At 44.4% G+C, this 13,753-nt stretch overlaps 1 protein-coding gene across 2 annotated transcripts in view; it reads right to left on the bottom strand.

Moving 5' to 3' along the window:
* The window catches only part of DPY19L1 (dpy-19 like C-mannosyltransferase 1), a 52,020-nt gene extending 48,789 nt beyond the window's left edge, over nucleotides 1-3,231 (bottom strand). The window contains exons 1-2 of one of the 2 annotated variants that reach the window (XM_074858674.1): nucleotides 2,718-3,231; nucleotides 1,644-1,712 (exon numbers count right to left, since the gene is read on the bottom strand). In XM_074858674.1, the coding sequence (XP_074714775.1) occupies nucleotides 1,644-1,712; nucleotides 2,718-3,012 (364 nt within the window). In that variant the 5' untranslated portion in view covers nucleotides 3,013-3,231. The remainder of the gene's footprint in view (nucleotides 1-1,643; nucleotides 1,713-2,717) is intronic. The other variant, XM_074858684.1, reaches the window with a different exon arrangement.
* Nucleotides 3,232-13,753: the final 10,522 nt, after the last annotated feature.

Genomic DNA, 13,753 nt, shown 5'->3' with positions numbered 1-13,753 from the left:
CAGATTTTTGCAGACTAGGGCTATTATGTAAAGTCTGATAGTTTATTCTTCAGATTTCCTATTTTTGCCTGTGCTCTGTTCTAAGAAAAGCAATATGAATGGCATATAAAAAGCATTCTAATTCTGGAAATTAAATACTGAAGAATAAAGCCGTAATATACAGAACTCATTTACCAAGAGAGCAACAAATGCTGAGATACTGTAATGCAACAGGATGTGAAACATATTAGAAACTGATTAATACTCTGCAAGTATCCCCAGAGTGACTAGGTAGGAATACAGCAGCACTGGGAACAATGAGGAATGTGCAAGCATTGACTACTTCTCCAGCTTAGTCAAGATGTTTCATTGTGAGATTCTGTGCAATTCAAGAATAAGGCCTCAATTCAGTAGTCAATTAAAAGAAACCCAACACAATAAGGCAAAGTGTTGCCTAAGAACGTCCTTGAAAATCTGACAACTTCATTGTTGCACGTAAATTGGAGAAAATCCTTAAGAGAAAAAAATCCACACCCTATAACAGAACTAGCTCCAACTGTGGGAGCCTCTGTTTTTAAAATCTGGGCCTTAAAGCTTAAGCAGAACAACAACAAAAATTCAAATACCACTAAAACTAACCAAAACCCACTATTTTTGATGTTCAGTATATGTACATTCTTTGCTAGTGCAAATACTGTATGCTGCTACATGCTTTGCTATTAAGGGTTTACTCCTATTAGAAATATAAATAGCTCCCTGAAGTATTTAATTGGCTATCTGGGTTTCACAGTCAAATTCAAACTCCAGAAATTATAAAGCTCTCTACCTAATCTGCTCTCATATTTCAATCAAAGGAAAGCATTTTTCAATTTTGACCATCAGTTTAACGTTTCTATGTCATTTAAGTCACTACTAGTCTAGGAAATGCTGAATAAACAGCGGTAAGCAAAGCAATTCAGGAACACTTTATTCATCAATTAGTTTGTAAGCTAAGGGTTGTTTTCCCTGCTACCACCTTGCAATGTAATCCATCAAACTGAAGAAACTCCCTTTGGCAACAAGCACTACTGGTGGTGTGATTAATAGTACCAGCATCTCTGGAATACCCTGACAGTCTTTTAATATAATACCTTTAAGAGTATATCTAATTGCGCATCTGACAAATATGCTATTATTTAACATCTGTTAACTTTAGGAATGCATTTCTTATTTAATTTTGAAAATACTTTAGGTGCTTTTTCCAAGACTTTGGCCATTAGCCATTTTGTTATTTACTCCGAAATATTCCCAAAGATAATAACATCTGAATTTACATCCCCCTACAGCTGTATGTTCTTTCACCCGTAATCCTTCCAAAACAAGCTGTTTTGATTGCATTACTTTATAAGAGTTGCCTTTTTTTTTCCTCCCCTCTCTAGAAATTAATGACTGGATAGGAGAGATCCATAAATACCTGGACAATTATTCCTAGTTCTGATACCACATCAACTTTACAGTAACAGCTTTACAAAAGTTACCTGGTGGGAAGTTATTTCCTGTCCCTTTTCAAAAAAAGCTATGCTTTTTTGTTTTTCCAAGTTATATTCCCAAATATATTTTGATTCAGTTTACATTTCCAGAGAAAGAAAGATTAAAAGAACAGTATTTATCCCTGACATACTTACCCAGAAGGAAAGTGAGCCATATCTTGCTGTCAGCTCTTACGATGAAGGCCTTTCTGTCATCAACAAACACTGGCAAAAGAAAACAAATACCTTAAGGATCAATTAAGAACATCCTCTGTAAAAGGAAATCTGTTCGAACTCTGCAGCATTAGTTTTCTGTAGAAATCTTGTCTAGACTTCAAAAATGCTGAAAGAAATTTCATACCAGTTAGTAACTACACATAAAAGCTTTAGACATCACAGACTATTAAGGTGACTACACAAATCATCAGGTTCTTAATTCCTGACACAACTTTTACAAAGTAACTTGTTAAAAGATGATTCCTACATAGATATGTTATTGACAAATCTGCTCAAACAGAAAGTCAGCCTTTTAAAGAGCACGCAACCCTCCATCCTTTCAGCAAAGCGTGATCAAGGAACAAGCTGGCCATCTCAACACTACAAACTGAGCTAGTCAACACGATCAGAGGCTGTTTTCACGAGAGTTCGTTACACAAACAGCACGTCTTCCCATTTCTTCCCCAAAGGATGCTAAAGTGGTAAAAAGCCCTTTCGCTTCCCCTCGCCCCCGATTCGCGCCGAGACCAGCGTAGGTCTTGTCAGCTTTGCTTTTTTTTGTGTGTTTTTTTTTTTTTTTTTTTTCTTTAACCTCCTCCCGTTGTGACAGGCTGGAGGACGGGCACGGGGAGAGCAACCGGCCGCCCGCCGCGGCCCCAGGCAGCGCCAGACACCCCCTCCCGCGGGGAGCCGCCGGGGGGGTGCCCGCCTCCTGGCCAAGGCGCTCCGCTCCGCATCCCGCCGCCCCCGGACCGCCCTCCCGGGGAAGGACGTCCCGGCGCTCCCCGTCCCCGGGCGGTAGTTTTCCAATAGCCACCTGGTGCGACGGGGGCTTTCGCGCCGAGTCGGGCAAGTCGACCGACCCGGAAAAGAGGGGAAGGAGGCGAGACCGAGCCCCATCCCACTTCCCCCGGGCGGAAGGGCTGGTCCCCCCGCCGAGGGGGGGCAGGGGGAGCGGGGGGGCAGGATTTTGGGGAGGGGGGCGGCTCTCTCCCCTCACCCCCCCCACCTCACCTCGCAGCCGGTCTCTGCAGACGCGCAGGAGCCTCAGGGGGCCGCGGCCCAGCGCGTCCCGCTCCCCCTCGGCCGCGGGCCCCTCCCTGCAGGGTCTCTGGGGGTCGCTCCTGCCCCCCCGCCGGCCGCCGCCTCCCTTCCGCATGGCGCGGGCCCCGCCGGGGACCTGCCTGCCGGGCGAGGGCGGCGGGCGCCCGCGGCCGCCTCCGGGGCTGGCGCCCGGCGACTGGTGCTGCTGGTGCCCGGGCTTGAGCGGCGGCGACTCTTTGTTCCTGCCTCGGGTCGGGACGACCATGTCCGCATACTCCCGGCCGGGGCCGGGGTGCCGCGCCGGAGCGGAGCGGAGCGAAGGGGAGGGGAGGGGGGCGGTCCTCAGCGAGGAGGTTCCCCCACCCCCGGGCAGGGCCCGGAGGCCGCGGGGCGGAGACAGAGCCGGCGGGCTCGTAGTAACGGGGCGAGGGGGCGGCCGGTGACTACTCCGCCGGGCTGCGCCGCCACTGCCGCCGCCGCCGCCGCCTGCTCCGCCCGGTTGGCCACGTGGGGGCGGGGGCGGCGCTCCCCGGCGGGGCGGGCAACGGCTCCCGGCGCCAGCCCCCCCCTTCCCTGCCCCGCTCCGCCCCGCCGCTCACGCACGCGCTGCCCCGGAGCCCAGCAGAGCCGCTGCTCCCCCGCCCCCCCCCCCGCCCGCGCGCGGGGCTCCCGCCGCCCCGCTGCCCTTCCGCAGGGCCCGCAGCGGGGGGGCGGGAGCGGGGTCTTCCCGCTCTCCTCCCCCCTGAGGGGCGGCCGCGGTTTTCCCGCCGGCCTCCGTGCGGGCGGGGCCGCCCCAGCCTCTGCGCTGCCGTGGCCTTCTGCTCCTCCTTCCCGCCTCGTCCCCTCTCCTGTTCCCCTCCGTTTCCCGTCCCTTGCCCGTTCTTAAGCCGTTCAGCTTGGTAAGCGCCGACTCTGTTAAATCCAACCCACCCCGGAAAAACATCTCTCTGCAGTGCCCCCCCCCCCCGTCAAATCCCCCAAATTTAACTGCCAGAAGGTGACTTGGCTGTGCTGTTGCCATGTTCCAGGGGCTTCCCGGCCGCAGAAAAGGCCCCTTCCTCCTCCTCCTCCTCCTCGTGTTGGAGTTTAAAGGGAGGTTTGCCTGCTCGTGTGCCGGCGATGTGGCACCCCGCCGTGGTGGCACCCCGCCGTGGTGGCCTCCGCCAGCGGCAGGAGAGCACGAGGCAGGGCTGCCGGCAGCACCCAGCCCCCGGGCAACGTGCGACTCCAGGCAAAACGTTTCCCTGGGTTCAGAGGTTAAAGGGTCCTGTTGCACAGAGGTCCTGTGTGACACGGACACTCGAGACCTGAAATGTTGTTTCACGACTTTTCTGGAGCAGCCATCTTCAGCACCTCACAGCAGCAATTCCTGTAGCTCCTGCGCTAACGGCTGGAATTACTGTGTTTGTAAGGGTGGTGAATATACAACAGGACTGTCAAACGAGACCCAGCTACAGCAAAACTACCTTTCCTCCTCCTACCTGTGCTGTTCTGCTCAGCACACAGCAGTGGCCAGACAGTGACTCATCTGATAGGGATATATTAATTATCATTTTTTGATAATGTTGACTAAACATAGCAGAGTAAAACCTCATTAACTACAACCTCTCCAAACAGATCCGTTTCACTTTTTCCTCCCTGACCTCTTGTTATTTTTTTCCCCTGGAAATTCTTTCTTGACCATACATACTCCTTGCCTCCCAAGTGCTCTTCATTGCTGTCTTGAGGCTTTGACCCTGCTCGCTCTTCATTCCTCTGTATATTTTTCTGCTCCCAAATTTTCTCCATGTTTGAGTTTTCTTGGCATCATCTTTCCACTCAACTCTTTGCTTGTCTTTCCTGGCCTTTCCAACCTTTTCCTCTGATGTAACAGATGTGCGGCTCTTTTCTAAAATGTTTACAACTTCTGGTTTTTATTTTCATCTCCTTTTCCTAATTATTTGTATGAATCATGTCCTACAAAATGCAAGGTTTGAGCCTTATGCAGCAAATACCGTACTAAGTATTTAAAGAAGACATTTAAGAAATATATAGTTGGCATATTGTTAGCACAGGAAGGTAATTTTGGTCCAAATTCAGCTGCCGAGGTAACAAACATATGAGAACAGGACAGCCTTTGCTGTCTTTGTGGTAGTAGAAAGGCTGTTACCACAATAAAGGATAAAGATACAAGCTGGTACAGTCGGATAAAATGAGTCTGTGGGACTGAGACCCCATGTGTCACAGGTACTCTTGGCTCCACATTTCTTTGCTTGTTGAGGGAAAATCATCCTTCTACCTCCAGGTGTTTTGGGGAGATAGTTGCAAAGGGCGTGTGTTACATTGATCTCCAAAAATGAGCAAGGAAGAAATAGCATTTTCCATTTGACCAGCTTATGTAGCTACATAAACCGGGCAGTCTCCTGAGCACACAGGTCCTTCTTCCAATGTGAATTACCTGTAGCAGTTTAACATTTCAAGAAACATTTATCTGTGCTTATTATATACTAAATATAAATGAAAACATAAAAAGAACACTGTTTGAATGTTTGAAGACTACATACTATTTTCCCACCTGCTTTCCAAGAGAAAAAGTTCCACAATCTGCTCTTTTTCATATTTGATTTTTATCACGCAGCCTTGACATGAATTTAGTAACCAAAGGAGTCTATTGTTGCTGGCTGAGTGTTTGAAATGTACAGGCTCCAGATAGTTAAGGAGTTCCGTGTGTAACTGGCATAGAAAAAGAGTAATATGATATGTCCTGCTGATTTTTAACTCCTGAAACCTATTTTCAATTTTTGCCAAAATCAAGAGTCATGGAACACTTAGGAACTTGAAGTGTTGAGATTATTAAGGTTGAAATGGTTGCTGTGGCTCAGCCATTGAGATTAACTGGGCCTGCTCCAGCCTGCAGCAAATCAATTACCTTCAGGCTGTTTTATTTTAATAAACTCTTCAGGCAATTTATTTCAAAAGGTATGGCCCACAGAACCTGATTACAAAGGCACGTACTACTAAACTAAACAACTCTAAAGATTTTGAAAGTTGTTATAAGAATGCAAAGACAGAACATCACATTCTTAAATGTAAAGGTGCCCATATTCAGCAACTATGAAAGAAAACCATCAACGCTACTTCAAAAGAGCTGCAGTAGAGCAGTACACCTCTAAAAATAAAATGTCACTTGCTTCAATCTGTTGAAGACACAAGTAGTAAGAAATAAACCTTGGGTTTATATCATCACAGGAGTTGCATATTTCCAACATCACATTTCATACAGAGTAGCTCATTACTAGTCCTGCACATCACAGCGAAAGGAGCGATCCCAGTAAGCCCTCACATACCTTGCTGTTCATATCAAAAAGGGGGGAGGGAGGAAATGTGATAACTCTGAAGGTTAATTTGATTTCTCTGAACCCTTGAGGGGGCTGAAGGATATCTACTCGGCCACAGGAGAGACATTGTCTTAATCAGCTTATCCAAACTTCTTTTGTCCAGGGACAGCAAAATCCCTAAAATGTTGGTCCACAGTTTTCTTCTGTCCCAGGACAAAGCACATCCAGGAACACAGCATTCCTGTTTCTGCCAGGTCTTCCCTATCTCTCTGACCATACATTTTCCATGATCACTGGACTGTCTCTTCATATTTCCAAATCACCCTGCCAGATATCAGCAGCTTCAGGATGCTGAGTTGGATGGTGGTTATGACACACTGTCAACAGAGATAACTCACAGTCTTCAGGTATCAGGCCCTGCAAATAAAACACATTGCCTTGGCAGTTCTTAAATATTCTCTAGAAGTGTTCGTTCCTCAAGACACGGGACATGCACACCTCGTCACCAGATAGTTGAGAGCTTGCTTTCTTTTACTCGACTCATTCTCAGATCCTGCACTATTTCTTGCCACCAGTTCTCTCACTCTTCCTCTTGCCTCAAGAGAGATCTTCACTTTGCAGTTTATTACCAATACTAACCCCTTCTGTCTCCCAAGGTTATCTGAATAAGAGTGCCCGTAGATAATTCCCTTTTTATACCTATAATAATGCTTCTTGTACTGCTCTGCTTTGTTCCAGTGGCACTGCTTCAGAGCATATTCTGCAGATTCTGTGTCAAGGCTGCCATTGCCACCTACCACAGGGCTTTGCTTCTGCGAAGTTTGTGTTGATCCCACACACTTTCACACATTCTGCAGCAGACTTAATAATAGCAGGACTGCATTGTAGCAAGTTAGGGAACTTCAGGCTCCCTTTTCTTGGTTTATTTAATCCAAGGTTAGCATGCAATGAAGGCATAATCTAGAAAATATGTCTCTTCAGCAAACAATTGTGTGGCTGCTGCCTGGTTAGACGTACTCAACCTAGCATTAAACTAGCCATTTTGAGTGCTGACAGCAGCATAGCTGCAGCAGTGTGGAGCTCAGAGCCTCAGGTAACTATCCAGGCAATTAGAGTATTTTGAGCTCCATACCATATGGCCATATCTGACTTAACTCATTATTAATCCTACTTGAGCTTCAGTCACAGAGCAGACAAAATCTTACCTAAAGAAAGAACTCTATGAGAATGGAAGTTGGGACTGCTTCTGAAGACCAGTGCAGAAGGCTAAGGAGTCTCTTAAGGCAGAAGTAAAGAAGCAGGATTGCCCTCAGACTTTGTACATGGAGGAATCTGCCTGGAAAAACCAGAAGAATGTAGTGGCAAACAAGTTATAGTATGCAACTTGTCGTATTTAACAGCTCTGTGGGGTCAATTCGCTTTCTGCAGGATACAAACATCCTCCCCTGAGTTAACTCCTTTAAACATGCGTTGCCTGTATTCTGAAGAGGGAAAAATATGCTCCTGGTGAGTTAGTAATACAGCAATCTGATCTCTACTTGCACATGTCTGTTCAGATCTACCTTCTCTCACTTTTAAAATTGCAGTTGCATTTTAACTATATATGTATGTAACTATATAGAACTGGAGCAATTGCAGCTGTATTTTAACTATATATAAAACTGTATAGAACTGGAGCAACTATGTCTGTATGGCTAACTTCTTATATGAGCAAAAGCTTGTTTCTACTAGAAACAAATGAGAACAATTTACCCAGCTTGCCTACCCTGGCAACAAAAAAATCACATTTTTAGAATGAGAGGTCCTGAAGACCCTTCTTTCTTTGACACAGAAATTACCTCCTTGATTTCTATAAAGGTGATTATAAGTCTCAAACTGCAGGCTGCCACAATAACACTGAAGAACATTAGTGACTCAGAAGACCTGATTATTCTCCACCAGACATTTTCTGATTTCTTGGCTTTCACTTTCCAGTACCATTTTCATGCTACCTTAAATGCTTCCCCGAAGCTCTGAAAAAAAATAGTTAAAGGAATAAGAAATACTATGAATATCAGGAAAAAAATTCAAGCTATGCTGGTAACCTCATAGGTCTAACATATCTCTAGTTACCCTTCCTTCCTTGCTGCAGACAGAACGATCAAAGCAGCACAGCCGTCCACTTGCCCTGTTGAGCAGCTGATTGGGAGATTTGCCAATGCCCCCTCTTACAGCATGGAGTATGATCATCTCCTCCCAACCGGGGCCTGGAATGTTTCTGTAATTCTTCACCATTCTGAGGACTTTTAACTCCTCTGCACGATATAATCTCCTTACAGCTTTCGAAATTAAGATCTCTTGCTGTACGCTCCACGTTCTCACTGTGTGGCGTTTAGCCACAGCGAGTAGTCATGCTAATTTGGCATAGATGCCATGATTCCCAGCCACAGCAACTGCATCTCGTTATGCTTCTATTTGGAGGAGCAAATTATAGAGCGAGTTATCAGAGGACCACAAAACTCATTATTACAAGCAGAAGTGATGGATCCAGCTTACGCTAACCTGATTTACTAGCCACCATGGTTTAGGTGACTCTTCATTTTTTGCAGAGTCAGTGTTTATCTGGTGTGTCTCTAGCTGCTGCCAAAAGATGCATCAGAGAAGACAGAGGAAACAGCTTGCAGCGACAAGCAGGAGCTAAGTGACAACAACAGAACAGGATCATATGAACATGGGCTGAGCTATTGTATTTCATAGCAGATGCCCTCTGTGTGAGATTGGGAATATAGACACCATTTATGGTGGAAATACGCAAAGGCCAGCAATGGACTTAGAACAGAAACATGGGAAAAGCAATGACCTGGAAGTGCTCACAGAATACCTTTTCAGTTAACAACTGGCAGAGCAGCCAGATGTGATAAAGAGTAGGCTCTTGAAATATGTTGCCATATCAGTCAGTAAACCTACGCTGCTGGAGATTTACTGGCAAATCTGCTTTGGCAAGAGAGTGAGAGAAGCTTGTGGACCACTGTGAAATCCTTACAGACAACTATATCAGAAACAGAGGCAGGGTTTAAGTTTGTGTGTTCAGATGTCAGCAAGTTTGTTGTTGTTTCACCCTTTGCTTACCTTGATATTCATGTCAGTGGGGATTTCAGTATATCCTTTACTGCCCTGGTTAATGAAGGTAGAGAAGAGGCAGATTAATTACCCACAGACAGTGATAGAAAGTACCTTTGGCAAACTAAGCAAAATGGCAGACCGGCACAAAGGCAAGATGATCCTACACATCAAACACCCCTTAAATGGCAAACAAAGCCATGACTTGGGAACGTTGTTTGCTTCCTGTATATGACTGAGAAAAGGTGAATTATTTGTGACAAAGTGACTAACATGGTCATTTTGAGGGCTGCAGGGCATTCTTTCTTGGTAAATCTGGTCTTTTTGCCAGAGACCTTATCAAGAGGAGAAAAAATGATGCTGAGGCTACAAACCCTTTAATTTATACCCACACATACTTAAAAATGTAATACAAATTTTACACACAAAAATTTTGAAAATCCCTTATGGAGTCCTTGTTGGTGACTAATAGCAGCAGTTTATGTCTTCCTCGTCTCCTTCCTCACCTTTTTAACTTTTTGATCATCAGTCTCAAATCACGATCCTGACTATTTGTGTGCTTTCATTATACATTCTGAGACCTTGCTAATAACCGCACTGAAATCAGCCTTTAAAGACCGTGTTCCCAAAACATCCCGTAACTGTTTGCCACAGTGTCAAAAAACTTGATGGAATTCATCCCTTTCTTCTATTTCCCATGTAGAAATATAGTTCATTTGTAGTCATCATGGTTTTACACTACCTATCTGGCTTTTTCCCCTTAATTTTTCACATCAACACTCTAGTCTCTTGAACTACTATGAAACAAGGACTGCTCCCTTTCCGGTGGAATAACGCGTTTGCCTGCGTCGCATCAGCTGTGCTGACAAACAGGTACAGCTATGGCCCAGTTTCGAGCGTATTTTTGAGGTCACAGTGCCCTCTACTGTCTAAGGCATCCTCTTCTGCATCATCTTTGTTAAAAAAAACAGTAAGCCAGGTATTTATATATACTCACTAAAAAAAGCAATTTATTTTTTTCCCCCAGAATTAACACATTTATTTCTGTTTCAAGATACACTTTCATCTAGACTAGCAGGCCAAATCTGGGTTGTTTGATTCAACAGAAAACAGGTTGGCCAGGGCATAGTCGTTTCTTGCTGACTGCAAGGCTGCTTTGCCAGAGTCCCTGTTAATTTAAATTAAACCACTGATCTATGCAGAGCTTGAATCACACCTGACTTGTAAGTGTTGAGTAATTTCACATAAGGAAGTACTCTGACATACATGCAAAGCAAGAACAACCAGGCCTGTGTATCAAGTACAAATTGTAAATACATCTGCCACAGATTCGTATTGCTCCTGGTGATCATTCCAACCATGCAGATGCAAATCACCTATTACATATGGAGATGTTCTTTACAAACTCCTCTCCTGTTTGTGTTTGCCTTCACCATCTCTCTTCAGGAGTGATGTGGGGTTCTGTAGGTGGTTTCACTCCCCTGTGGGGGTCCCCCTGCAGCACCAACATCCCGCAAGTGAGCCTGAGACCGTCCCTGTCCTCCTGCCAACCCATCCCTCACAAGTAACCACAGACCCCTTGTGACACTCCCCCCTCACACCAAAGCCCCATTTACCTTCACACAAGAGGTGGGATGCTCTGCTTACCCTAACCCTACCATTAGAAAATCCTATTTGTTTATGATTTTAACAAAGAGAATTCAAATAGAAAGAAGCATCTACAGCCAACAAAAATTCCTAGCCTGTCCCACTTCTTAAGAAGCATTCAGCAGATAACACTGAAAGCGTTATGGGGGGGTGGGGGGGGGTGGTGAACATTTCTTTTAAAATATACTGTTTGTTTCATATTCTGAAAATTTTTTAGCTTGACAGAACAACTCATTATGCTCAGAGAGCAGCAGCTGGCTTATTGTTTCATGAAGCAGGTGCAACCACTCCAGCTCCTCAAGGTGCTACAACTTGTTTCCCAGTAGGGGATCTTGTAGCATGAATCCCCATAGCATGACACGTAGGTGTTCAGAGGATTTTTCCTTTCGGAGAGATTACATTGATGATATATATCAATGTACATATTAATGATGGAGTGAAGCCCGAATATAGTACAGCATTCATTTTCTCGTGTTAGTCTGATAGCAAAATGAGGAGAGTTCACAAAACAATGCACTTTCAAGTGTACACATACTCATACATATATAAGTGTGTGTGTTTGCATGCATGTGTGTATAAAAAGTATCTATAAAATGCTAAAAATCAAACAGTGCTGCTGGGCATGGAAGGCGTATTTCAAACATAGCAGATGTACTTGTCTTTATCTAGCCATTTTTTCCATGCAACTGCCACATCATAACGTCACAGATAATTTCACTGATAGTGAGTAGAGCTGAGGCTCCAGAATGAGCCCCAGGGCTGCACTGCAAGGAAACTGTGGCCCACTTGTAATCCTGGGTTTCTCTGAAGAAATACTTCACAGGAAGGATGCTTTTAAAATTTACCACTTAATGAAAGGAGAAAAGGATGTCAAAGAGCGGAGAGTATGCTGTGTAGGGTGAATACTTAGGGCTGGTTTTGGGTGCAAGAACACACTGTTGGGATCATGCAGGGGAGCAGAGAAATGCAGAATGACTACCAGGAAAAGGCGATAAAGTTTTAAAAGATATTTTCTCTTTAGAAGGGTTTCCCTTTTCGCATGTGCTGGGGCAATACTTGGAAAAATTCTACCCACTTTTCAAACAGAAAGAGCTTCATTGCCCACTAACAACTCACAGACTACGTTTAAAGTAACTTCATGTTTACATGACGTATGCATATGCAGAAGTACATTTTGCAAGCAGCGTGAAACCTCTGCATTTCAGCTGTCACTATAAACCTTATTGCCAGCACTTTTAGAAAAAATGCAGAGGAAAGAATGCAAAATAAATGATGACAGTCTTAACTTTATGGTAAATTGATAAAAAAATCTCTTACATTATAGTGAAATCAGTCAACAGTGTTGTACAGCTGTGGAAAAACAAAATTTTACACTGGAGTATGTGAAAAGGAGTTTCATATCTCACTCATGAAGTCATCTATTGACTCCAGTTAGTACTGGTGAGATCTCAGTTAAAGGAATGTGTCCGATAGTGAGCACTGCACTTCAGGAAAGATGTGGACCCACTGAAGGATGAGGATTTTTCCTAATCTCCTTTATCCCTTACTGTCATTCTTATTTTACATCAGCCATGGTAGTTGCAAAGTAGATTTCTCCCCACCAAACACATACCACAGCAGAAAACCCCCTTGAAGTCTACACAAGGAGGATGTGAAAAATAACGTGGAAAAGAGTAATCAGAGTCAATGTAATATCAGTTTTCAAATAGGCAAAAGGTTGCTACAAGAAGAGACAGAAGCACTGGATAAGGAGTGAAGGGCTAAAATTACAGTCTGGGTCAGGTTAGACATTAGGGCCAATTTCTAAGGAAAGAATAGTTAAGCATCGGACTCTTTAAAGGACCTGTGGAATCTCCATTGTTGGAGGCTCTTAAAAGCAAGTAAGATAAACATCTTTCAGAGGTGGTTTAATTATAAACTGATCTTGGCTTGAGCCGAAGAGATGATCTCTGAAGATCCCTTCCTGCCCTACTTTTTATTATTATATACCAGCTAATCCCTCACTGAGTCTTTATGAAAAAATTTCATCCCAAGTATCCCCTGGCCCAGCTGTGAGCTAGAGACCACCCAGCTCCTAATATACCGAGGAAAATGCTACTTTTACCCTGAGCTGCCATTCCATGGTTGTTTGTCATGAAGGTTCCATGTAATGCAGAGATTATCAGTCTTCTACAATGAAATATATGGCAGTGCCTTCAGATTTTGCCCGCACCTGAAAGACAAACAACAGAAGAAAAAGGACTCTGGAAGCAGAAGAGTAGGACCAAACCTGTAACATTTGCTTGGGCTTTTGTTTTCAGGTGAGGGAGCAGAAGAAAGAGGAAACACTGAGTTTGCAGTTGAAAACTAGCTTGGGTCTTAAAGAGACACCTGAGTTTCACTAATGAGTCTGCCACAGATCTACTTTGTAAGTACAGTGTATGATCTAAAATGAGGCAATAACAAGGAAGGAAGGGCGTTGTGACAAGAATTGATTAGTAGCATTGAGAACAGGGACTGTGGAACAAAAATAGTATGTGGAACAAGACTGGAGAGGAGCAGGCAATAAATGAGGATGAAAATGAAAAGTCAGAGGACAAAGAAGGGAAGAGGGAGGAAATGTCATATTGGAAAATAACCTTAAATGTGCAAGTGCAACAGAGGCCTAACTCCAACAAAGTTTATGCTATTTTCAGCGTTTCGTGGGTTTTTTTTAAGGAGTGCTATGGGTAGAAAGGAAATGCCTAAATGCTGGAGAGGATCTTGGTCCTAGAACCTGGATCCCCTGACCTGCTGCTTATAGTAGGCTAGAGGCCCTGAGGTCTCACATTTCTGAAACAGTACATAAAAACTTAGTCAGTCATAATTAAATTTTTCGTGTAATTCGAGATTGAGAAGACGTCCTTATATGTACATTCTCTATGCCAGGATACAATAAATGTTGCTTTCCCATGGAATGATACT

This window comes from Strix uralensis, chromosome 1 (genome assembly GCF_047716275.1).
Source record: "Strix uralensis isolate ZFMK-TIS-50842 chromosome 1, bStrUra1, whole genome shotgun sequence".
NCBI lineage: Eukaryota > Metazoa > Chordata > Aves > Strigiformes > Strigidae > Strix > Strix uralensis.
This window is presented reverse-complemented; position numbering and strand designations above follow the sequence as displayed.